The sequence below is a fragment of the Pelodiscus sinensis genome, chromosome 4, assembly GCF_052426305.1.
Source record: "Pelodiscus sinensis isolate ZL-2025 chromosome 4, ASM5242630v1, whole genome shotgun sequence".
In the NCBI taxonomy this organism is placed as follows: domain Eukaryota; kingdom Metazoa; phylum Chordata; order Testudines; family Trionychidae; genus Pelodiscus; species Pelodiscus sinensis.
The window spans coordinates 1,881,927-1,906,844 of NC_143055.1; the positions used below are offsets into that span (position 1 = coordinate 1,881,927).

Here is a 24,918-nt window from a genome sequence, read left to right on the forward strand (position 1 = left end):
GGCAGGGCCCCCGGAGAGCCAGGGGCCAGGCTGGGGCAGGGCCCCCCGGAGAGCCAGGGGCCAGGCTGGGGCAGGGCCCCCGGAGAGCCAGGGGCCAGGCTGGGGCAGGGCCCCCCGGAGAGCCAGGGGCCAGGCTGGGGCAGGGCCCCCAGGGTTAACACGGAGCGGAGGGGAGAGGCCAGCGCAGCGAGTGTCTGACTCGTGTACCCGGGTGTGGTGCTTGGCTGGCGCCCGCCTGCGCCTCTTGCGCTTTGCGAATTCCTCCCCGGGCCAGGGCCAGGCAGAAGCCAGCCCAGCCCCAGGCAGCCGGGGACTCGGGGGGTGGCCTGGGAGAGGAATCCAACGGCCGGCCTGGGCTCCCGTCCCTCTGGTGCTCGCAGGGCTGGGGCCAGCGGCCCGGCCAGGCCAGACTCGGCTCCAGCCCAGAGCCCCCGCCCTGTACTGCGGCCTGGGCTAAGGTGGCCGTTCTGGGGACCCCTGCCTTCGGTGTGGGGACCCGTGGGGGGGCAGCACCGCAGTGGGCTGGGACGGGCACCTCCCATGCCCTGCATCTGGCCCACGAGCCCCTCTGGCCTTGCCCCTGGCATGCCAGCTGGCTGCCCAGCCCCGTGCCTGCCGCTCAGCGCGGCTCTGCCCCAAAGCCCAGCGGCCCCGGAGCCAGGCTCTGGCGCTTTGATGTTCAAGTAGCCAAGTGGACGGGTTGGTTCCCGTACCCCAGGCCCTGGGGCCGCTGGCTGGAGGCCACGGGGCACGGGCCACGTTAGCGCTGGCTGGAGGCCGTGGGGCACGGGTCACGTTAGCGCTGGCTGGAGGCCGTGGGGCACGGGCCACGTTAGCGCTGGCTGGAGGCCGCGGGGCACGGGCCACGTTAGTGCTGGCTGGAGGCCGCGGGGCACGGGCCACGTTAGCGCTGGCTGGAGGCCGCGGGGCACAGGCCACGTTAGCGCTGGCTGGAGGCCACTGGGCACGGGCCACGTTAGCGCTGGCTGGAGGCCGCGGGGCACGGGCCACGTTAGCGCTGGCTGGAGGCCGCGGGGCACGGGCCACGTTAGCGCTGGCTGGAGGCCGCGGGGCACGGGCCACGTTAGCGCTGGCTGGAGGCCGTGGGGCATGGGCCACGTTACCAGCGGCTGCGGGGGGTCAGATGGGCACCTCTGCCCCACAAAGTGGCGGGGCTGGGCCAGCCCGACTCGGGGGGCCGCCCACACCCCAGGGTCCGGAATCCAGCCCCGCCCTGAGGCCCCCTCCCGGCCCCCTTGGCAGAGGGGCTGGGGCGCAGTGGGTCACAAGGCTCCTGAGGGAGTGGGTGGAGCCAGGACCAGAGCCTGAGTCCTGCCCCAAAGCCTCTGCTCAGGCTGCTGAGCCAGGGGGAGCGCCCCACAGTCGGTTCCCCGGCGGGCCCCCTGGGGCGGCTGTCCTGTGGGGGGCTGGGCAGCCCCCGAAGGAAGGAGGGTGGGGGGCAGTCAGAGCGAGAGACCCCCTAGCGCCCCCAGACAGCCCCACCCCTTTGCACGTCCGCCTCTGGCCCTCGGCATGACAGTGCGGCCCCTGACCCCCCTTCGGCCGCAGCCGGGCCCCCAAGGAGCTGCCACCGCAGGGTCCTTGGAGCGAGGGGGCCTGTGGGCAAGAGCCCCCAGCCCGGGGGGCACAGTCACTGGCGAGGTTCAGTCCCCGTGTGTGGGCCGCTCCCTCCGGGGTCCTCGTCCAGGGGTCCCAGGTCACACGGGCGGCAGGAAGAGACCCCACACATCTGCAGGAGGAGGAGACAGAGTCGGGCGGGGTCCCGGCGGGGGGGGGGGAAGCAGAGGGGGTCGGGCAGAGTCCCTGAGGGAGGAGGGGGAAGCAGTGGGGGTCGGGCGGGGTCCGGCGGGGGGGGGAAAGCAGAGGGGGTCTGGCGGAGTCCCAGAGGGTGGAGGGGGAAGCAGTGGGGGTCAGGCGGGGTCCCGGCGGAGACAGCCATGGGGCGGGGGGGAAAGCAGAGGGGGTCGGGCGGGGTCCCGGCGGGAGGGGGGGGAAGCAGAGGGGGTCGGGCGGGGTCCCGGCGGGAGGGGGGGGAAGCAGAGGGGGTCGGGCGGGGTACGGCGGGGGGAAGCAGAGGGGGTCGGGCCGAGTCCCAGAGGGTGGAGGGGGAAGTAGAGGGGGTCGGGCGGGGTCCCGGCGGGGGGGGAAGCAGAGGGGGTCGGGCGGGGTCCCGGCGGGGGGAGGGGGAAGCAGAGGGGGTCGGGCGGGGTCCCGGCGGGAGGGGGGGGAAGCAGAGGGGGTCGGGCGGGGTCCCGGCGGGAGGGGGGGGAAGCAGAGGGGGTCGGGCGGGGTACGGCGGGGGGGAAGCAGAGGGGGTCGGGCCGAGTCCCAGAGGGTGGAGGGGGAAGTAGAGGGGGTCGGGCGGGGTCCCGGCGGGGGGAGGGGGAAGCAGAGGGGGTCGGGCGGGGTCCCGGCGGGGGGGGAAGCAGAGGGGGTCGGGCGGGGTACGGCGGGGGGGAAGCAGAGGGGGTCGGGCCGAGTCCAGAGGGTGGAGGGGGAAGCAGAGGGGGTCAGGGCGGGGTCCCGGCGGGGGGGGGAAGCAGAGGGGGTCGGGCGGGGTCCCGGCAGGGGGGGAAGCAGAGGGGGTCGGGCGGGGTCCCGACGCGGGGGGGAAGCAGAGGGGGTCGGGCGGGGTCCCGACGCGGGGGGGAAGCAGAGGGGGTCGGGCGGGGTCCCGGCGGGGGGGGGGAAGCAGAGGGGGTCGGGCGGGGTCCCGACAGGGGGGGGGAAGCAGAGGGGGTCGGGCAGGGTCCCGACAGGGGGGGGGAAGCAGAGGGGGTCGGGCGGGGTCCCGGCGGGGGGGGGGGGAAGCAGAGGGGGTCGGGCGGGGTCCCGGCGGGGGGGGGAGCAGTGGGGGTCGGGCGGGGTCCCATCGGGGGGGACGTACTGTGTCTAGGAATAGGCCAGGCCTTGCAGCGACCGAGCCGGCGGGTGAAACTTCTCCGAGTCCTCGAAAGTCTGGTCTGGGCAGCCAGGAGGGGGAGAGAGAGACTGTCAGCACGGGGGGGAGGGGGGAAAGACCATCTGCACCCCGTCTCTGCAGGGGATCCCCCCGCCCGGCAGCCCCCCTGTGCCCGTCTCTGCAGGGGATCCCCCCGCCCGGCAGCCCCCCTGTGCCCGTCTCTGCAGGGGATCCCCCCACCCGGCAGCCCCCCCCGTGCCCGTCTCTGCAGGGGATCCCCCCGCCCGGCAGCCCCCCTGTGCCCGTCTCTGCAGGGGATCCCCCCGCCCGGCAGCCCCCCCGTGCCCCTCTCTGCAGGGGATCCCCCCGCCCGGCAGCCCCCCCGTGCCCCTCTCTGCAGGGGATCCCCCCGCCCGGCAGCCCCCCTGTGCCCGTCTCTGCAGGGGATCCCCCCGCCCGGCAGCCCCCCCGTGCCCCTCTCTGCAGGGGATCCCCCCGCCCGGCAGCCCCCCGTACCCCTCTCTGCAGGGGATCCCCCCGCCCGGCAGCCCCCCGTGCCCCTCTCTGCAGGGGATTCCCTTGCCCAGCTGGGATTGCTCTGCCAAGTCTCTGGCCGGACTCAGGTCTAACATCTCAGGCCCAAGCCGGTGCCGCGACTGGGGCAGAGCTGCCCAGGCAGGGGCAGCCGGAATGCCGTTGGCGGGAAGGGTAACACAGGCCAGGCCAGGCGGCAGGGACGGGGGCGGGCCCAGTGGCAGCCTTGTTAACCTGTGGAACTGGCTGCTGCAGGGCGGGAGAGCTGGCGATGCCTGAGAGGCGTTCAAACCCAGTGCAGCTGAGGACAGTAGGGGAGGGACGGCCCGGGCCTGGCCTGGCTCCGGGGACCCTGGGGCTGCTGGGCTGGGGCAGAGCTGGCACCCGTGTCCGTCAGTGGCCCTGCCCCCGCCGGGCGTGGCTCACCCTGCAGGCTGGCGGCGCTGGCACAGGTGGGCGTGGGCGAGGCGGGCGGGCGCACCACGGGCGCAAAGGCGCTCTTCTGCTTCACGGCCGAGAGCATGTGGACCGGGGAGAAGGAGAAGACGGCGCTGGGGGTGGAGGAGCCGGTGCCGGCCGGGAGGCTGATGGAGGAGGTGCCCAGCGGGGGGCTGGAGGGCATGACTGCAGCGGGCAGAGAGTCAGGCAGGAGCCCAGGGAGCAGCCGGGTCAGCGTGGGGGCAGGGCAGGGACTCTGGGGGCACACCCTGCCCCTCACGGCCCTAGGGGCTTGTGGGGGGACCCCTGCCCCACACTCCTGGGAAGTTGTGAGTGACGCACTGTGCCCCCCCACAGCCCTGGGGAGCTATGGGGGGAACCCTGCCCCACATGCCTGGGGAGTTGTGGGAGACACGCCCTGCCCCCGTGGCCCTGGGAGCTGTGGGTGACACCCTGTGGCCCTGGGAGCTGTGGGCGACGCCCCGATGGCCCTGGGGAGCTGTGGGTGACGCCCCGCGGCCCTGGGAGCTGTGGGCGACACCCTGTGGCCCTGGGGAGCTGTGAGCGACATGCCCCGTGGCCCTGGGAGCTGTGGGCGACGCCCCGATGGCCCTGGGGAGCTGTGGGTGACGCCCCGCGGCCCTGGGAGCTGTGGGCGACGCCCCGTGGCCCTGGGGAGCTGTGAGCGACATGCCCCGTGGCCCTGGGAGCTGTGGGCGACACCCTGTGGCCCTGGGGAGCTGTGGGTGACACCCTGTGGCCCTGGGAGCTGTGGACGACGCCCCGTGGCCCTGGGGAGCTGTGGGTGACACCCCGTGGCCCTGGGGAGCTGTGAGCGACATGCCCCGTGGCCCTGGGAGCTGTGGGCGACACCCTGTGGCCCTGGGGAGCTGTGGGTGACACACCCTGCCCCCGTGGTCCTGGGGAGCTGTGGGCGACACCCCGTGGCCCTGGGGAGCTGTGGGCAACATGCCCCGTGGCCCTAGGGAGCTCTGGGTGACACCCCGTGGCCCTGGGGAGCTGTGGGCAACATGCCCCGTGGCCCTGGGAGCTCTGGGTGACACCCTGTGGCCCTGGGGAGCTGTGGGCGACACCCCGTGGCCCTGGGGAGCTGTGGGCGACATGCCCGGTGGCCCTTGGGAGCTGTGGGCGACACCCTGAGGCCCTGGGGAGCTGTGGGGGACACGCCCCGTGGCCCTAGGGAGCTGTGGGCGACACCCCGTGGCCCTGGGAGCTGTGGGCGACACCCCGTGGCCCTGGGGGTATGTCTACACTACCCCGCTAGTTCGAACTAGCGGGGTAATGTATGCATACCGCACTTGCTAATGAAGCCCGGGATTTGAATTTCCCGGGCTTCATTAGCATAAGCGGGGAGCCGCCATTTTTAAATCCCCGCTGCTTCGAACCCCGTGTAGCGCGGCTACACGGGGCTCGAACTAGGTAGTTCGGACTAGGGTCCTATTCCGAACTACCGGTACTCCTCGTGAAACGAGGTGTACCGGTAGTTCGGAATAGGCACCCTAGTCCGAACTACCTAGTTCGAGCCCCGTGTAGCCGCGCTACACGGGGTTCGAAGCAGCGGGGATTTAAAAATGGCGGCTCCCCGCTTATGCTAATGAAGCCCGGGAAATTCAAATCCCGGGCTTCATTAGCAAGTGCGGTATGCATACATTACCCCGCTAGTTCGAACTAGCGGGGTAGTGTAGACATACCCTGGGAGTTGTGGGCGACACGCCCTGCCCCCGTGGCCCTGGGGAGCTGTGGGCGACATGCCCTGTGGCCCCGGGGAGCTGTGGGCGACACCCTGAGGCCCTGGGGAGCTGTGGGCGACACCCGGAGGCCCTGGGGAGCTGTGGGAGACACCCCGTGGCCCTGGGAGCTGTGGGCGACACCCGGAGGCCCTGGGGAGCTGTGGGCGACGCCCCGCGGCCCTGGGGAGCTGTGGGCGACGCCCCGTGGCCCTGGGAGCTGTGGGCGACACCCCGTGGCCCTGGGGAGCTGTGGGCGACGCCCCGCGGCCCTGGGGAGCTGTGGGCGACACCCCGCGGCCCTGGGGAGCTGTGGGCGACGCCCTGTGGCCCTGGGGAGCTGTGGGCGACACCCCGTGGCCCTGGGGAGCTGTGGGCGACACCCCGTGGCCCTGGGGAGCTGTGGGCGACGCCCCGTGGCCCTGGGAGCTGTGGGCGACACCCCGTGGCCCTGGGGAGCTGTGGGCGACGCCCAGAGGCCCTGGGGAGCTGTGGGCGACGCCCCGCGGCCCTGGGGAGCTGTGGGCAACACCCCGTGGCCCTGGGAGCTGTGGGCGACGCCCCGCGGCCCGGGGGGACTCACTGGCGTAGGGGGAGTTGGCGGTGGAGCCGTTGAGGAAGCTGGGGGAGCCGGGCACGCCCAGGCCGGCCATGGCGGCCGCCCCGTAGCCGTTCATGCTGGACGTGAGGGTGCTGTAGCTGCTCTGCTGCGGGCTGGAGCTGGGCACGTAGCCCCGCGGCGAGACGCTGCTCGTGCTGCGGGCGTAGCCTGCGGGCAAGAGGGGCAGCCTGGGCGGGATGGCCGGGGGGGCCGACCCCCGGGGGAGCAATGGGCCCCCAGCCAGGAGCATTATGGGAGTGGGCCCCCGGTCTGGCCCCTCTGGCAGGGAGCCGCTGGCTGGTCCGCACGGGGCCGTGGGGCCTGGCTGCCTGTGCTCGAACCGGAGCGCAGGCCCCAGCCACGCAGACCGGGGCCCGGCCCAGAACCTGCCCGTCTGCTGGCCCCACGCCGGGCTCCTCAGGGCAGGCGCCTCCCCCTGCAGTGCAGCCAGCTCTGGGGAGGGGCACAGCAGCTGCTACCAGCCCCCAGCAGCTCAGGCGCAGGGTGTCTGCCACCCGCTCTGCTGGCAGGAGGTGGGCAGGGAGTGGGGCTCAGCTGCCAGCACGGGCCCCAGGCTCAGGCCTCCGGGCACCGCCTTGCCGGGGGTCCCAGAAGGGGCTCTGCCCCCTGGGAGCTCAGTGTCCAAGGCACCGACGGGCCTGCCCCCCACCTCCCTGGCAGGGAGCCGAGAGGCCCGAGCTGCCCCACCTGGGGGGCCTGGCCCCTGCCCACCCACCGCGCCCCCTGCCTGCCCCACACACCTTGCTCGGGGCCCGGGCCGGAGTCGCTCATGCTGGCCAGCTGGCTGCCGAAGGAGGGGACGCCCATCATGCCGGCGTGGGCGTGGTTCCCGGCCAGGGAGGCCAGCTGGCTGGGGGGGCGCGGGACGCTGTACAGGGCCTCGGCGATGTCCGCCGCGCGCTTCAGGATGATGTCCTGCAGGGACAGGAGCCCGCTAGCCCCGGGCGCCCAGCCCGGCCCGGCCACCCCCTCCCTGGGGCAGGGGCTGAGGGAGACGCTGCGCGCTGGCGGGGGGCTGAGGCCTCCCAAACTCGTGTCACGCAGGAGCTCCGGGGGCGCGGGCGCAGCGTGTGCCCAGGGGCAGGGCGGCTCCCTCAGACCCGGGGTTCCTGATGGGAAGCACATGAGGGGCTGGGCCCTGCCCCCCTCCTGGGCTCCTGGAGGCTGCCCCAGCTCCCCGGCGGGGCCCGGGGCCCGTCTCCCCTGCGGGTGCCAAGCCCGGGCAGTCGCTCTGGCGCTGGCTTTGGCTCCCGAGCCGCATCGGGCAGCACCCGGGCCCATGCCCGGAGGGGGGTCAGAGGCCAAGGGGATGGGCAGGCGGCTCAGCGCTAGCTCTGCGGTACCTGGTTACTGTGTGGCATCCCGTACAGGGCCTCCACCAGGTCGGCCGCCCTCTTCAGCAGGACCTCCTGGGGAGAGAGGGGCCTGAGACGGGGCGGGGGGCTCCCCAGGGTGGCAGCGCTCAGGGAAGGAAGCTGTCTGGCCGCCGGGCACGTTATTCCCTCGCCTCCCGCCGTGCCGCCCCCGGGCCAGACGCTGGGCCTCACCCCCCGCACGATGCCCATTGCCGCTGGTATGCGCCTCTGCCCAAATCCTGCGCCCCGACAGCCCCACGGGCCTCGCCCCTCCGGGACGCTGCCAGCCACACGCCAGCTCCCGCCATGGTCCCCGGGGCTGCCCGGCAGCCTGCGGGGCTCAGACAGCGGCGTGGGCAGGAGACGGAGCGTGGGGCTCAGACGTGAGGGGGTGTTTGTGAGCTGGCTGGGTGGCCCTGGCAGCGGGGAGGCCCCAGGGACTGCTGGCCAGTTGTGCCTCAGTTTCCCCCTCAGGGGGTGGGGGAAGGGTACAAACTCAGTAAGTGGCCACAGGGTGCATGGGTGGGATTCAAGATCTTAGGGGAGCCCAAGGCAGATGCTGGGCACTGGGGCGTCGTCCCCCCTCCCCTGCCCCCTCGGGCTGGCGCCAGGCGCTGTACAGGCGTGAGGAGCCTCCCCACATGGGCGGGGCCAGAGCCGTGCAGCCGTTTGTTAGGGGCGCTGCCATGCCCACCATGTGGCCATCCAGCCCAGCCCACGCAGCCTCCACCCTCCCATGGCAGCCGCCCTACCTTGGGTAAGCGCTCGGGGTCTCCGGGGTGCCGGGGGATCACCTTCTGCAGCCGCTGGAAGCCGTAGTCGATGGTGGGCTCGTTCAGCGCTGGGGAGGGAGAGAGGGAGGGTCAGGTCCCGTGGGCCGGCGCTCTCCCAGTGGGGGAAACTGAGGCACGACACAGGGGGCTGGCCGGACTGTGGGCTCACGGCCAGCCTGCACAACCAGGAGTCCTGGGGTGACAAAGTGAGAATGTTTCGTAACGATTCTGTCACCCCAGTGTGCCTCGGTTTCCCTCCCGCCTTGCCTGTCTCCCAGGGGGCAGAGGGGACATGTGCTCGCCGGCCAGGCCGGGAGACCCAGGGGTGCAGCGTCCGACCCAAAGACACAAGACGCCCGGGCTACCAGGGCCGGCCCCCAAGGCTGAACACCCGCCCTGGGAGCAGCGTGCCCAGCCCACGACTCGGGCACACTGGGGAAGGGGCCGGCTCCTGCTCCCTCCCGGCTGGGGCGTAGCAGGGGCTGGCCGGTCGGCCGGTACTTTAGCCCGTATGTCTCCGGGCTGAGCCAGGGCTGTGGCCAGGTGCCCGACAGACCCGGCGGCTGCCCCCTGCACGGGGAGAGGCTCGCCCGGGGGCTGGCCCCAGGCGCCTGGCTGGACACAGCTCCCAGCAGGGGCCAGAGGCTCCTCTAGGACGTGGGGGCCGGGGAGGAGGGGTGGGAGGACGCCCCGTCATTCCTCGTGGGATGAGGTTTATGGAGCATCGACAAAGGGCTTTGACGTCGACCACGGAGCATCCAGACTAGCGCGCGGATCAGCCGTGTGTCGGCGCCGCGTGGCAGCCACGGACATGGAAATGAAGCAGCGATTATTGAAATCCGCTTCATTTCCCTTTGCCCAATAAACAAAGCTACGTGGCTCCGTCGACAGAGCCATGAAGTGGAGACGTACCCTGGGAGAACCCGTTTGGATTTGGGGGGATGGGTTAGAACCTCTCCCTTGTGTGTGGGGGGCTGGGGGCACAGGGAGGTTGGGGTGTCTGAGGGGAGGGGGGGGATGGGTTATAACCTCTCCCCTGTGTGAGGGGGGGCTGGGGGCACAGGGAGCACTGGGGTGTCTGAGGGGAGGGGGGGGATGGGTTATAACCTCTCCCCTGTGTGAGGGGGGGCTGGGGGCACAGGGAGCACTGGGGTGTCTGAGGGGAGGGGGGGATGGGTTATCACCTCTCCCTTGTGTGTGGGGGGGGTGTGTGTGACGTAGTGGGGGGTACTTGCTGGGCTGTGGTGACCCCTGCTGTCTGGAGCAAGACCCAGCAGGGAAACCTCACTATGCAAAGGTGACTCCATACCGGTTGAACCAGCCAACCCCCCATGGGGAGAAACAAAGGGAGGTGGATGCTGCCCTGGCTGGGGGGCAGGGCTGGAGGAGAGTGAGTTAGTTTCTGTCTGGGAGGATGGAGGAAGCAGCCTCAGCTACAGGCTGGGGTGTTTAGAAGCCGAGACCCCCCCATCTCAAGGGGGGCTGAGGCATCCTAGGCCAGCCCTGTAACCTGATGACATCTGTGCTGTGCTGTATCCTGCAGAAGCAATAAACCCCCTCTGTTCTACTGGCTGGGGGAGTCTGTTCGTGCCATTTCAGGGGTGCAGGAGGCGGGGGACCCCCAACGCGCCGTCACAGGAGGGCTGGGGGCACAGGGCGGTTGGGGTGTCTGAGGGGAGGTGGGGGATGGGTTGTAACCTCTCCCCTATGTGGGGGGGGCTGGGGGGGCACAGGGAGGTTGGGGTGTCTGAGGGGAGGTGGGGGATGGGTTGTAACCTCTCCCCTGTGTGGGGGGGGCTGGGGGCACAGGGCGGTTGGGGTGTCTGAGGGGAGGGGGGATTGGTTGTAACCTCTCCCCTGTGTGGGGGGGGGGCTGGGGGCACAGGGCGGTTGGGCTGTCTGAGGGGAGGGGGGATGGGTTGTAACCTCTCCCCTGTGTGGGGGGGGCTGGGGGCACAGGGAGGTTGGGGTGTCTGAGGGGAGGGGGGATGGGTTGTAACCTCTCCCCTGTGTGGGGGGGGCTGGGGGCACAGGGCGGTTGGGGTGTCTGAGGGGTTGCCCGTGGGGCCATGGAGCACAGGGCCCTGCTTGGTGGGGCTGGCTCGGTGCCTCACAGAGGGGGCGAGCGGCGCCGGTTGGGCGCAAGTGACCCCGGGGCGATCCCCCCGCGGGGCCCCCACAGCCGGCGGCTCAGGCCCTGGGCGGAGTCGCGGAGCCGGCCGCGCCGCGCCCTCACCCGTGTAGACGAAGCGGCCGGGCGCCCCCTTGCAGAACTGCTTGGACTTGTAGGAGAGCGTCACCTCCACCACGCCGGGGATGTGCCGGGGCGGCGTCTGCACGCGGATGGCGTGGGGGGTGATCAGCTGCAGGGCGAGAGAGCGGGGCTGAGCCTGGCGGCTTCCCGGCCTCGCTGCCGGGCTGGGGCAGGGACCCGTCACTCCGCCACCGCCCCTCCCAGGCAGCCCCGGGCCCCTCCCCAGCCCCCTGCTCTTCCCTGGGGCCAGAGCTCGGAAGGGAGCCTGGCTCCGCACCCAGAGGGCGGGGAGGGGGCAGGCTCCTTTGCCGTGATCCAGCCGGAGGGGCCACCCAGGCCCACGGGGAAGTGGCTGAGCCGTTGCACAGCAGCACCGGTGGGGCAGGGCATGTGGGGCACAGCAACACCAGCGGGGGAGGGCATGTGGGGCGCAGCTGCACTGATGGGGGCAGGGCGAGTGGGGCGCAGTGGCACCGGTGGGGCAGGGAGCGTGAGGCACAGCGGCACCAGTGGGGCAGGGAGCATGAGGCACAGCGGCACCAGCGCGGGAGGGCGTGTGGGGCGCAGCAGCACTGATGGGGGCAGGGCGTGTGGGGCGCAGCTGCACTGATGGGGGCAGGGCGAGTGGGGCGCAGTGGCACCGGTGGGGCAGGGAGCGTGAGGCACAGCGGCACCGGTGGGGCAGGGCGTGTGGGGCGCAGCTGCACTGATGGGGGCAGGGTGAGTGGGGCGCAGTGGCACCGGTGGGGCAGGGAGCGTGAGGCACAGCGGCACCGGTGGGGCAGGGCGTGTGGGGGCAGGGCTGCACTCCCCACCTCGCTCCAGACCAGCATGGTGCCGAAGACGACCTGCAGCCCGTCGAAGAAGTTGTCGCCGATGACGATGACGGTGGCGCCGCCGGTGGTCCAGCCTTCGCTGGGGCTGATGGCCTTGATGCAGGGGGTGGCTGCTGCAGCGGGAGAGGGGCAGGAGCAGGTTTCTCAGGGCCCAGCGCTCCGTGCCCGGAGACCCCTGCACGCTGAGCCGGCCCCGCCGCTGCCTCCGCTCTGGGCCCGGGCGGCCTGCGGGCGGCAGGACGGCTGCTCGGCGGAGCCAGGCACTCACCTTCGGAGGGGTCCAGGCGTCGCGCCCGGCGCCCGTGCTTCGAGTTGTTGTGCACGAACATGTTATCGGACACCGCCAGGACGTGCCCGTCCACGTTCACCGTCGTGGACACCACCACCTGGCAGAGCACCAGTGTTAGCACGGCAGGAGGGGCGTCCTGCGCACCGGGCAGCCGGCAAGGGGCCCCCGCAGCTCTCAGGCATCGCTGCCAGCTGCACCACGAGAGCACATGCCAGAGGCTGGCCAGGAAGGGTAGAGTCCTTAGACCCCCCCCATGGGACAGCCCACTGCCCCATAGCATCCTGAGACCCCCCCCAATGGGACAGTCCATTGCTCCATAGCATCCTGAGACCCCCCCCATGGGACAGTCCACTGCTCCATAGCATCCTTAGACCCCCCCCCCCCCCATGGGACAGTCCACTGCTCCATAGCATCCTTAGAACCCCCCCCCCCAATGGGACAGCCCACTGCTCCATAGCATCCTTAGACCCCCCCCATGGGACAGTCCACTGCTCCATAGCATCCTTAGACCCCCCCCCATGGGACAGTCCACTGCTCCATAGCATCCTTAGACCCCCCCATGGGACAGACCACTGCTCCATAGCATCCTTAGACCCCCCCCCCATGGGACAGTCCACTGCTCCATAGCATCCTTAGACCCCCCCATGGGACAGCCCACTGCCCCATAGCATCCTGAGACCCCCCCCAATGGGACAGTCCACTGCTCCATAGCATCCTTAGACCCCCCCATGGGACAGTCCACTGCTCCATAGCATCCTTAGACCCCCCTCCCATGGGACAGACCACTGCTCCATAGCATCCTTAGACCCCCCCATGGGACAGACCACTGCTCCATAGCATCCTTAGACCCCCCCCCATGGGACAGACCACTGCTCCATAGCATCCTTAGAACCCCCCATGGGACAGTCCACTGCTCCATAGCATCCTTAGACCCCCCCATGGGACAGACCACTGCTCCATAGCATCCTTAGACCCCCCCCCCCATGGGACAGTCCACTGCTCCATAGCATCCTTAGACCCCCCCCCCATGGGACAGTCCACTGCTCCATAGCATCCTTAGACCCCCCCCCATGGGACAGTCCACTGCTCCATAGCATCCTTAGACCCCCCCATGGGACAGACCACTGCTCCATAGCATCCTTAGACCCCCCCCCATGGGACAGTCCACTGCTCCATAGCATCCTTAGACCCCCCCCATGGGACAGTCCACTGCTCCATAGCATCCTTAGACCCCCCCTCCATGGGACAGTCCACTGCTCCATAGCATCCTTAGAACAGCCCCCAATGGGACAGCCCACTGCTCCATAGCATCCTTAGACCTTCCCCCCCATGGGACAGACCACTGCTCCATAGCATCCTTAGAACCCTCCCCCCCAATGGGACAGTCCACTGCTCCACAGCATCCTTAGACCCCCCCCCCATGGGACAGTCCACTGCTCCATAGCATCCTTAGAACCCCCCCCCCCATGGGACAGTCCACTGCTCCATAGCATCCTTAGACCCCCCCCCCATGGGACAGCCCACTGCTCCATAGCATCCTTAGACCCCCCCCCAATGGGACAGCCCACTGCTCCATAGCATCCTTAGACCCCCCCCATGGGACAGCCCACTGCTCCATAGCATCCTTAGAACCCCCCCCATGGGACAGCCCACTGCTCCATAGCATCCTTAGACCCCCCCCATGGGACAGCCCACTGCCCCGCAGCATGCACCGACCCCCCAGTTGGGCAGTCCACGGCAGTGCTTGGCCCCTGGCTGCCGGCAGTGGCCCAGCCCTCTCGGGGCAGGGAGATGCTGTCACAAGAGGCTGCGTACCAGGGGATGGCCCATGTCACTCACTGGTGCATCATGGGAATGCCGGGGGGGCGGCTCTGGGGCACAGGAGCTGCTCAGTCCCACACCCTGAGCTACGGCACTGCCCTGCGGAGCCCGGGTCAGTGGTCCCGGGGGGCGAGGGGGCAGGTCAGCCCCAGCCCGGCTGCCAGGTTGCCCCTGCCCCCCGCTCGCTGGCTGTCGGGGGGGCTTGGCTGCTCTCCCAGGAGCCGCGGCGCTATGCAAATTGGATGGGTTGTTAATCATGTAAAAATGTCACAATTATCATATCTTTCCGAGAGGCCCTAATGAAGGCGCCCGCGCTGGGTGTGAGCTGGGGAGATGGGCCGGAGCCGTCGCCTCCGCCTGCCAAGCGGCACCCAGCAGGCGCCAGAGGGAGCTGGGCACGGCCGGGCGATGCAGGGGACCTGCAGGGGCCGGGCCTGCTTGCTGGGAGAGATACAGGGCTGTTGGCTAGGGGCGTCCTAACCGGCCCTTGCTGTGCAATGCAACGGGGTGGGGGGCGCAGGGAGAGGGTGTGTGCCCCTCCGGCTGAGAGAGCCAATGGGGCCCTAGCTCTGCCACGGCACTGCTGGGCAGCTGTAAGTCACTTCGCTGTCCGTGCCTCAGTTTACCATCTGTGACATGATGGGGCTTTGCTCATGCAACAAGGCACCGTGAGAAGTGCAGAGGGGCTGTCAGCCGACAGTCAGAGCAGTGTGTGTGTGTGTGTGTGTGTTACACCCGAGTCTTTAACTGCTGGGACACAAGGCCCCATCGCAGTGGGCAGCCTAGGGAGCTGACGGGTGCCCCGAGAAGTTTAACGTCCGTGTCTTTACCTCTAGGACCGGGGTCCCGTCGCGGAGGGCAGCCAACAGGCTACAGGGGCTGAGAGCAGAGAACAGCTCGGGGTTACAGACCTCCCCGCCCGCCTGGCACAGTGCAGGTGGCAGAAAAGGGCTGGCTGCCCCAGCATGTCTGATACAATTGCTCACAGCACCCAGCTGTCCAGACGCCCCGTGCTCGTGGCCTGGGCCGCAGGCAGGCTGCACAACATGGCGCAGGCCGTTGAGCTTGGTAGCACACCCAGGGCGTCGGACTCAGGGCCCCCACAGACCCCGAGGCGGCCATGGCTGGCAGGCCCGCCTGTGCCCCAGGAGCGGGCGATGGTAGCAGGCTGGCTGTTGGCACTGGTCCCCAGTCAGTCAGACGGGCCAGGCAGAGAGAAGCCGCCCGGTGAACGGCTCACCGGGCGCAAGTCTGCCTCCCTGTGCCGGCCCCTGGGCCCGCGTCACACCCGCCCAGCAGGGACAGAGACGTCCCCAAACGCCGCGCTCTGGCTCTGCGCCGGAGCCAGGCCAGGGGCTAATGGGAGGGGCAGGGGCCGCGTTTCGGCTCCCTTCCGTTTGGACGGGGCGAGAGGGCACAATCCCGCCAGGTCCCACAGTGGAGTCAGCCTGAGGGGGATCACTCCCAGCTCCCCAGGGCCCCCTCCGTCGCTCGGCTGCCACGGTGACCGACCCCGTGTCCTCTGCGGTGGGGTTCTCAGCCTGCCACGGTGCTCCCGGGGCCGCGCCCGGTGCACACAGCCAGCCAGGGGGCTGCCGCCCCACGCCGGGGGGAGACAGCGCGAGGCTGCGTGTCCCGTGCTGCTCTGCTCCCTCCACAGACGGGGAACGAACCCCCCCGCCCCGCGAGGCCACGGGATCCACCTCAGCCAGGGATAGCGGCCTGAGCTCAGCATGGCCCCCGGACCCTCGGCAGGGTGGGGGCTGGGCTTGCTGGGGCTTTGTCAGCCCTGGCCTGGGATGGGTTTTCCCTCCTCTGCCGGGTCGCCTGCCGCGGGGGGATGTTTGGGGGGATTCGTGCTGCCGGCTCGGCTCTCCACGGTCCCCAGATTAGAAGCCTAATCCGAACTAGCTACTCCGTGCCGCGTGTAGCCGCGCGGCACGGGGTTCGAACTGCCGGCATTTAAAAATGGCGCCGCCCGGCTTCATGCAAATGAAGCCCTGGAAATTCAAATCCTGGGCTTCATTTGCAAGTGCGGATGACTACATTACCCCCGCTAGTTTGAACTAGGGGGGTAGTGTAGACAGACCCAGGGGCACAGGGAGCACTGGGGTGTGAGGGGAGGTGGGGGATGGGTTATAACCTCTCCCCTGTGTGAGGGGGGGCTGGGGGCACAGGGAGCACTGGGGTGTCTGAGGGGAGGTGGGGATGGGTTATAACCTCTCCCCTGTGTGAGGGGGGCTGGGGGGCACAGGGAGCACTGGGGTATGTGAGGGGAGGTGGGGGATGGGTTATAACCTCTCCCCTGTGTAAGGGAGGCTGGGGGGCACAGGGAGCACTGGGGTGTCTGAGGGGAGGTGGGGGATGGGTTATAACCTCTCCCCTGTGTAAGGGAGGCTGGGGGGCACAGGGAGCACTGGAGTGTCTGAGGGGAGGTGGGGGATGGGTTATAACCTCTCCCCTGTGTGAGGGGGGCTGGGGGCACAGGGAGCACTGGGGTGTCTGAGGGGAGGTGGGGGATGGGTTATAACCTCTCCCCTGTGTGAGGGGGGGCTGGGGGGGCACAGGGAGCACTGGGGTATGTGAGGGGAGGTGGGGGATGGGTTATAACCTCTCCCCTGTGTAAGGGAGGCTGGGGGGCACAGGGAGCACTGGGGTGTCTGAGGGGAGGTGGGGGATGGGTTATAACCTCTCCCCTGTGTAAGGGGGGCTGGGGGGCACAGGGAGCACTGGGGTGTCTGAGGGGAGGTGGGGGATGGGTTATAACCTCTCCCCTGTGTGAGGGGGGCTGGGGGGCACAGGGAGCACTGGGGTGTGTGAGGGGAGGTGGGGGATGGGTTATAACCTCTCCCCTGTGTGAGGGGGGGCTGGGGGGCACAGGGAGCACTGGGGTGTCTCAGGGGATTTGCTGGGGAGGCTTGGTGCTGGCCAGGGGGGCAGCTGAGGTGCTCGGTGCGGCTGGTTTGGTGCTTGTAGGGGGGCCCCCCGGCTTGGGCTGTGGGTCGTCCTGGTTCGGAGCAGTTGGCCCTGCTCTGAGCCGCTCCGTGGTGCCCGCAGGCACCTGTTCTCTGTCACCCCGTCCCACGGCCTGGCCCATCAGACGCAGGGTCCCTCCCGGGGGGGCTCTCCCCTCCCCGGGGGCCGAGAGGAGGTTGAGCTGCCTGGAGCTCAGATGTGTCCCCGCCCCCACCGCCGGGCACAGCCCAGAGACAGGCCTGGTCCCCTCAGGACCCCAAGCTGCCCCCCGCCATGAGGGCACCTGGCCAAGAGCAGAGACGCAGCCCCTGGGCCCCGCGAGCCAAGGCACTGGCCCAGCTGTGGCCCCTCTGATGCCCCTCGCCCCCACCCAGGGGAGCCAGAGGTCTGCCCCCCCCGTGCCCTGCCCCCTGGCCCCACCCCATGCTGCTCCCTCAGCTCCTGCTGGGGGCTGAGCCCCTCCCCGCAGCGAGACCCCGCCACGGTGGGCACTGGAGGGCTGCCCCTCGTACCCACCCCCGCCGGCCCCTCAGGCGTGACGGACCCCCCCCCCCCCCCCCGCCGGGCCGGGCTCACCTGGAAGCGGCGCATGTCCCGGGGGTTCCCTGCGTTCTTCAGGCAGTTCTGGTTGCACTTGAGGAAGAACTTGAGGAAAAACCTGAAGAAAGGGGAAGAAAAGCAGGTGCTTAGTGTGTGTGTGTGTGTGGGGGGGGCTCATCTGGCCTGTGGCTTCACTCCCACCCCCTCCCCAGCCCCTCACACCTCCCCTCCATCCCACCCCCATCCTTTCCCAGCCCCCCCATCCCACCCAATGGTAGCACAATCGGGGCCCAAGATTCTACTGATATGCACAGCCGGACACCTGGCATTCTACCGACACACACAGCCGGACACTCGGGGTTCTACTGAGACGCACAGCCGGACACCTGGCATTCTACCGACACACACAACCGGACACTCGGGGTTCTACTGAGATGCACAGCCGGACACCTGGCATTCTACCGACACACACAACCGGACACTCGGGGTTCTACTGAGACGCACAGCCGGACACCTGGCATTCTACCGACACACACAACCGGACACTCGGGGTTCTACTGAGACGCACAGCCGGACACTCAGGGGTCCACTAACATGCTCAGCTGGATATCTGGGATTCTACTGACAAACACAGCCGGACACTCGGGGTTCTACTGACACACACAGCCGGACACCTGGGATTCTTCTGACACACACAACCGGACACTCGGGGTTCTACTGAGATGCACAGCCGGACACCTGGCATTCTACCGACACACACAACCGGACACTCGGGGTTCTACTGAGACGCACAGCCGGACACCTGGCATTCTACCAACACACACAACCGGACACTCGGGGTTCTACTGAGACGCACAGCCGGACACTCAGGGGTCCACTAACATGCTCAGCTGGATATCTGGGATTCTACTGACAAACACAGCCGGACACTCGGGGTTCTACTGACACACACAGCCGGACACCTGGGATTCTTCTGACACACACAACCGGACACTCGGGGTTCTACTGACACACACAGCCGGACACTCGGGGTTCTACTGACACACACAGCTGGACACCTGGGATTCTTCTGACACACACAGCTGGACACATGGGGTTCCACTGATATGCACAGCTGGACACCTGGGGTTCTATCGACACACACAGCCAGAGACTCGGGATTACACTGACACACACAGTTGGACACGTGGGATTCTATCCACACGCACACCCGGACACGCTGAAGCACAGGGATCTAGCCACACCCCGACCTCCGAGCACACCCAGCCACAGACCCCTACGCACATGCACGCCTGGCCGCACAGCAACCTACCCAAGTGTCTGCTTCTGGGAGGCAAGGCCAGTGACTCCGCGTCCCCGAGGGACAAGGAGCGTGGGGGGCGACCCACACGGGAGGGGCTCTGCTGCCGAGAAAGGCGCTGGGCAGGCGGACAAGGGGAGCAGAGGAGTCCCTGCACGCGGGCCAGGGGACGCGCGAGCCCTAGCGGCCCCTGCGTTCCAGCCCAGCCCTCCTCGGGGAGAGCATCCTCGCGCTGCGCAGAGGGGAGGGCGCGCCGGCCCGGCGCAGGACGTGTCCCAGAGACTGGGGAGCTGCCGCTTGTCCCTGCTGAGAGCCGGCCCCAGCCACGGGCTTCCCTCACCCGCCCCCACGGCCTCCTTCCGCCACTCCTCACCCTGCCCAAGCCAGACAGGCCCAGGGGGCTCCGGGGTGAGAGCCCCGGTATAAACTGACCTGGGCGTGTGGCTCGTCCTTTGGCACCGGGAGAACCTGCTGGGGGTGGGTTAGAACCTCTCCCCTGTGTGAGGGGGGCTGGGGGGCACAGGGAGCACTGGGGTGTCTGAGGGGAGGTGGGGGATGGGTTATAACCTCTCCCCTGTGTGAGGGGGGCTGGGGGGCACAGGGAGCACTGGGGTGTATGAGGGAAGGTGGGGGATGGGTTAGAACCTCTCCCCTGTGTGAGGGGGGCTGGGGGGCACAGGGAGCACTGGGGTGTCTGAGGGGAGGTGGGGGATGGGTTATAACCTCTCCCCTGTGTGAGGGGGGCTGGGGGGCACAGGGAGCACTGGGGTGTATGAGGGAAGGTGGGGGATGGGTTAGAACCTCTCCCCTGTGTGAGGGGGGCTGGGGGGCACAGGGAGCACTGGGGTGTCTGAGGGGAGGTGGGGGATGGGTTATAACCTCTCCCCTGTGTGAGGGGGGGCTGGGGGCACAGGGAGCACTGGGGTGTCTGAGGGGAGGGGGGGATGGGTTATAACCTCTCCCCTGTGTGAGGGGGGCTGGGGGGCACAGGGAACACTGGGGTGTCTGAGGGGAGGGGGGATGGGTTATAACCTCTCCCCTGTGTGAGGGGGGCTGGGGGCACAGGGAGCACTGGGGTGTCTGAGGGGAGGTGGGGGATGGGTTATAACCTCTCCCCTGTGTGAGGGGGGCTGGGGGGCACAGGGAGCACTGGGGTGTCTGAGGGGAGGTGGGGGATGGGTTATAACCTCTCCCATGTGTGAGGGGGGGCTGGGGGGCACAGGGAGCACTGGGGTGTCTGAGGGGAGGTGGGGGATGGGTTATAACCTCTCCCCTGTGTGAGGGGGGCTGGGGGGCACAGGGAGCACTGGGGTGTCTGAGGGGAGGGGGGGGATGGGTTATAACCTCTCCCCTGTGTGAGGGGGACTGGGGGGCACAGGGAGCACTGGGGTGTCTGAGGGGAGGTGGGGGATGGGTTATAACCTCTCCCCTGTGTGAGGGGGGCTGGGGGGCACAGGGAGCACTGGGGTGTCTGAGGGGAGGGGGGGGATGGGTTATAACCTCTCCCCTGTGTGAGGGGGGCTGGGGGGCACAGGGAGCACTGGGGTGTCTGAGGGGAGGGGGGGATGGGTTATAACCTCTCCCCTGTGTGAGGGGGGCTGGGGGGCACAGGGAACACTGGGGTGTCTGAGGGGAGGGGGGGATGGGTTATAACCTCTCCCCTGTGTGAGGGGGGCTGGGGGCACAGGGAGCACTGGGGTGTCTGAGGGGAGGGGGGGGATGGGTTATAACCTCTCCCCTGTGTGAGGGGGGCTGGGGGGCACAGGGAGCACTGGGGTGTCTGAGGGGAGGTGGGGGATGGGTTATAACCTCTCCCCTGTGTGAGGGGGGGCTGGGGGGGGCACAGGGAGCACTGGGGTGTCTGAGGGGAGGTGGGGGATGGGTTATAACCTCTCCCCTGTGTGAGGGGGGCTGGGGGGGGCACAGGGAGCACTGGGGTGTCTGAGGGGAGGTGGGGGATGGGTTATAACCTCTCCCCTGTGTGAGGGGGTCTGGGGGGCACAGGGAGCACTGGGGTGTCTGAGGGGAGGTGGGGGATGGGTTATAACCTCTCCCCTGTGTGAGGGGGGGCTGGGGGGGGCACAGGGAGCACTGGGGTGTCTGAGGGGAGGTGGGGGATGGGTTATAACCTCTCCCCTGTGTGAGGGGGGCTGGGGGGCACAGGGAGCACCGGGCTGTCAAGTGCTCTGTGTGACTGGGGCTACGTCTAGACTGCACCCCACTGTCGACAGAGAGATGCAAATCAAACACACCAAAATTGCTAATGAAGCAGGGATTAAAACATCCCGCACTTCATTAGCATAAACATGGCTGCCGCGTTTTTCGAAGTGGAGCTTTTTCGAAAAAAGATCAAAACCGGCAGTGGAGACGCGGGTCTGGTGAAAGTGACCCCTTTGGCGACAGACCCTGTATTCCGCACAAAGTGAAGGTTCCAGGATCTGTCGTTTCTTTTCGACAGAGCCGCGTCTAGACTGCCGGGTCTTCTCGAAAAAGCGGCGGCCATGTTTATGCTAATGAAGCGCAGGATATTTAAATCCCTGCTTCATTAGCAATTCTGACGTGCTAATCTCCATCGCTCTGGCGACAGAGACGTGCAGTCTGGACACAGCCTGCTTCGGTGCCTTACAGAGGAGCCCTGGGGTATTCTCCGTGCTTCCTCAGCCTGCGGCCCTTTCCCTAGCGTCTGGGCTGGAGGTGGCACATGGGGGGGATCCTTTGCCAGCCCTGATCCCTGCTCTCATTGCTGGCAGCCTTAGCCCCACACCACAGCCCCCCGGGTTCTGCTGGAGTAACATATCCTGTGGCAGGGGGGCAGGCTCTCCCCTGGCACTTCACAGCCACAGCAGGGCTGGAAGTCAGATCCCCTGGTCCAATGGCTCAGCCCCTTGCTCATGGCAAATCTCCTCTGCTAGCAGTACAGGGGCTATGAACCGCGGTGGGCAGTTCTGATTCCCCCAGCAGAGGGCAGCAGTAGCCCATGCTCCTGGCCCAGGTACAGGACTCGACTGCATTTCCCAGAGGCTCAAGAAGGGGAGGGACGTGGGGCTGAACGAGTCAGGCTTAGAATGTAGGTCCCTCCGGCCAGCTGTGAACGTGAAGCCAGATGCACAAGCATCCGCTTGGGACCTGCCACATCCCCTGGGGGCAGGGCTTGTGCCCTACACCCTGCGCCTGTGCCCACGCCGAGCCCCCGCACCTTTCGACCGGCCTGCCCCGCCCTGGAGGCCTGACCCCACTCCCAGGGCCCAGGGCCGGCGGCGTCTCCGCACAGTAACCCGGCTCAGCACCACTCCACGTGCGCACCCCCGACCCGGGATCTCCTGCTCCGCCCTTGCTAGTCCCTGGGCCGGACACTCCTCAGCGCCTCCTGCATCCTCCCTGCCCCCAGCCGCTCTGCCCCCCGCCCCGGTGACCTGGATCACCCCTCAAAGCCAGCCCCACGCAGAGTCCCAGCCCAGCTCGGTGCCTCAGTTTCCCCTTCCACTCTTCGCCTTCTGTGTTTAGCCTATCATTTCTGTGCCCCCCTGCTCTGCCGATCCCCCCAATCCCGACCCCCAGCCCAGCTACCCCAGCCCGTCTGCCCCCCTGCTCTGCCGATCCCCCAATCCCGACCCCCAGCCCCTGCTACCCCAGCCCGTCTGCCCCCCTGCTCTGCCGATCCCCCCAAACCCGACCCCCAGCCCAGCTACCCCAGCCCGTCTGCCCCCCTGCTCTGCCGATCCCCCAATCCCGACCCCCAGCCCCTGCTACCCCAGCCCGTCTGCCCCCCTGCTCTGCCGATCCCCCCAAACCCGACCCCCAGCCCAGCTACCCCAGCCCGTCTGCCCCCCTGCTCTGCCGATCCCCCCAAACCCAACCCCCAGCCCCTGCTACCCCAGCCCGTCTGCCCCCCTGCTCTGCCGATCCCCCCAAACCCGACCCCCAGCCCCTGCTACCCCAGCCCGTCTGCCCCCCTGCTCTGCTGATCCCCCCAAACCCGACCCCCAGCCCCTGCTACCCCAGCCCGTCTGCCCCCCTGCTCTGCCGATCCCCCCAATCCCGACCCCCAGCCCAGCTACCCCAGCCCGTCTGCCCCCCTGCTCTGCCGATCCCCCAATCCCGACCCCCAGCCCCTGCTACCCCAGCCCGTCTGCCCCCCTGCTCTGCCGATCCCCCCAAACCCGACCCCCAGCCCAGCTACCCCAGCCCGTCTGCCCCCCTGCTCTGCCGATCCCCCAATCCCGACCCCCAGCCCCTGCTACCCCAGCCCGTCTGCCCCCCTGCTCTGCCGATCCCCCCAAACCCGACCCCCAGCCCAGCTACCCCAGCCCGTCTGCCCCCCTGCTCTGCCGATCCCCCCAAACCCGACCCCCAGCCCCTGCTACCCCAGCCCGTCTGCCCCCCTGCTCTGCCGATCCCCCCAAACCCTACCCCCAGCCCCTGCTACCCCAGCCCGTCTGCCCCCCTGCTCTGCCGATCCCCCCAACCCGACCCCCAGCCCAGCTACCCCAGCCCGTCTGCCCCCCTGCTCTGCCGATCCCCCAATCCCGACGCCCAGCCCCTGCTACCCCAGCCCATCTGCCCCCCAGTCCTGCTAATGTACCTCAGTCCTGCCTTGCACCCACCCCCATTGCTCCTCCCCAGCTCTTCCCAGCCCTCCTCCTGCCCCACGCTGGGAAGGGGGCTGAGCAGAGCACTGGCGACTGGGGGGAAGGGGCCAGGCGGGGGATGGGATGGGGGGGCGGTGCGTGAAGGGGGTTGGTGGAGGGCTCAGGTGAGAGGAGCCACAGCGGGAAGGAACCCACTTAGCAGCAGCCCCATTAGCGGCTGATGAGCAGGAGGCTGGAGTGCAGGGGAGGAGCGGGGGGGGGGGGGGGGGTGACACGGTGGGGATTGTGTTTGCTGTGTTGTGCTGTGTGAGGTTCCTACTGGCCTGTGCTGTTGTGCTGTAACCCAGGTGTGCCTCAGTTTCCCTGGTGCTGCACTGGTGCCCGGCTGGGGATGGGAATGTGGGCGTGGCTTAGCACCTACCAACAATAGCCCCGGCTGCCTGGGTGGGGGGGCAGGTGACACCTTGCCCAGGAATCTGAACCCAGGAGGGGGAGGGGCGGCCGGGGGGCTGGGGCCAGGAGTTAGTTTCCCCGCTGGTGGGGGAGAAGGGAGCCCAGCTGGCCTGGGGGGCCGGGGCCCAGAGCCAGGGGTCCCCCATCCCCCGCATGGGCTGCACTGGTGGCTCCTGGGCCCTGGGTACCAACAACCCTTCTCTTCTACCTGCCGCCTGAGAGTCCCGCTGGCTGCAGCTGGGGGGCAGGACCCGGGGGCTCCCACACACCCCGTAACAGGGGGTCTCTGCCCTGAGGGCCGGTTCTCCCAGGCCTCCCTGCCCCATTCCTCTCGCCACAGCTGCCCTGCCCCCAGGGTGGGGAGGGGGCGAGGGGCACACCGAGGTGTCACCTCTGGCATGAGCCCCCTGGGAACAGGGGCACACAGCCCCGAGAGCCGTGCTCCTCAGCCGGTCTCCGGCTCCCCCGCTCCCCTTGGGGCAGGCCCAGATCCCCCCAGGCCTGGCCCGTCCCAGGGGAACGGACTGCCCCCACCTCCCAGGCTGTGGCAGGGACTCACACCGCCAGCCCCAGGGCCTCGGCCAGACGGCCCGTCCTCAGGGCCTGTATCCTGTATCTGTGCCCTGCCGGGATCCGGTCAGAGCCCAGCCGGAGCCGTCCTGGAACCGCTAGCGACAGGCTCCGGGATCTCGGGGGGAGGGGGCAGGCCCCGAGTCCCAGGGAACCCCACACATTGCCCCGGCCTTTACAAAGGGGGCGAGGGCCGGGGGAATCCGAGACAACTCTGGGCCGATGACTGGCCAGCCAGGGACCGCCAGCGTGGGCTGGCCCGGCTCCCACCGAGCAGGCCGACCCCCTCCCTGCGGGGGGCAGGCTGAGAATCCCAGGGGGCCCGGCGGGTCTGACATGGAGCAGGGGAGACGGCCCGGCGAGCGGTGCAAGGCACTCGGGAGGGGGGGGGGGAAGGAGCCAGCAGCCCCCAGCCCGAGCAGGGACCAGCTGCCCAGCGGCCAGGGCCGGGTCACATACTGAGCCCCGGTGGGCCGCACTGGCCAGGGGCTGCGCCCAGAGCCGGGCCCCCTTGGGAGAGGGGCGGGGAGGTCTGAGTCCGGGGCAGAGCCGCGCCGCAGGGAGACGGTGCAGGGGCCGGAGGCGGGGTACGGACAGGGCACGTCTGGCCGCGAGGGGCGACGGCGAAGGGGGCCTGGCCCAGCCGTCCCGTCTGTGGCGGGCTGAGAGCAGGAGCGAGGGGCGGAACCTGCCGCAGGGAGCCGTGGGGGGATCTAGCCCCAGTGGCTGAGCTGGGAGCAGGCCTCCCGGGGGGCTGGGGGTCCCCGCCACTGAGGGGCTCAGGAACAGGCCGACAAACCCGTCGGGGCTGGGCCCGGGGAGCCTGGTCCGGCCTCCATGCGGCGGCTGGGCTAAGGGGCCCTCGAGGGCCCTCCCAGGAGCCGAGGGGGCCGATGA

General features: G+C 69.3%; 1 protein-coding gene across 3 annotated transcripts in view; it reads right to left on the reverse strand.

Annotated features, from left to right (window-relative positions):
- Positions 1-416: 416 nt before the first annotated feature.
- EBF4 (EBF transcription factor 4) overlaps positions 417-24,918 on the reverse strand; it is a 66,333-nt gene continuing 41,831 nt past the window's right edge. Inside the window, exons 8-18 of one of the 3 annotated variants that reach the window (XM_089777704.1) lie at positions 17,146-17,227; positions 11,752-11,869; positions 11,463-11,596; positions 10,630-10,756; positions 8,373-8,461; positions 7,609-7,674; positions 7,006-7,180; positions 6,227-6,412; positions 3,884-4,081; positions 2,909-2,984; positions 418-1,750 (exon numbers count right to left, since the gene is read on the reverse strand). In XM_089777704.1, coding sequence (XP_089633830.1) covers positions 2,914-2,984; positions 3,884-4,081; positions 6,227-6,412; positions 7,006-7,180; positions 7,609-7,674; positions 8,373-8,461; positions 10,630-10,756; positions 11,463-11,596; positions 11,752-11,869; positions 17,146-17,227 — 1,246 coding nt within the window. In that variant the 3' untranslated portion in view covers positions 418-1,750; positions 2,909-2,913. Of the gene's footprint in view, positions 1,751-2,908; positions 2,985-3,883; positions 4,082-6,226; positions 6,413-7,005; positions 7,181-7,608; positions 7,675-8,372; positions 8,462-10,629; positions 10,757-11,462; positions 11,597-11,751; positions 11,870-17,145; positions 17,228-24,918 lie in introns of all 3 variants that reach the window. The other 2 variants (XM_089777706.1, XM_089777705.1) reach the window with 2 other exon arrangements.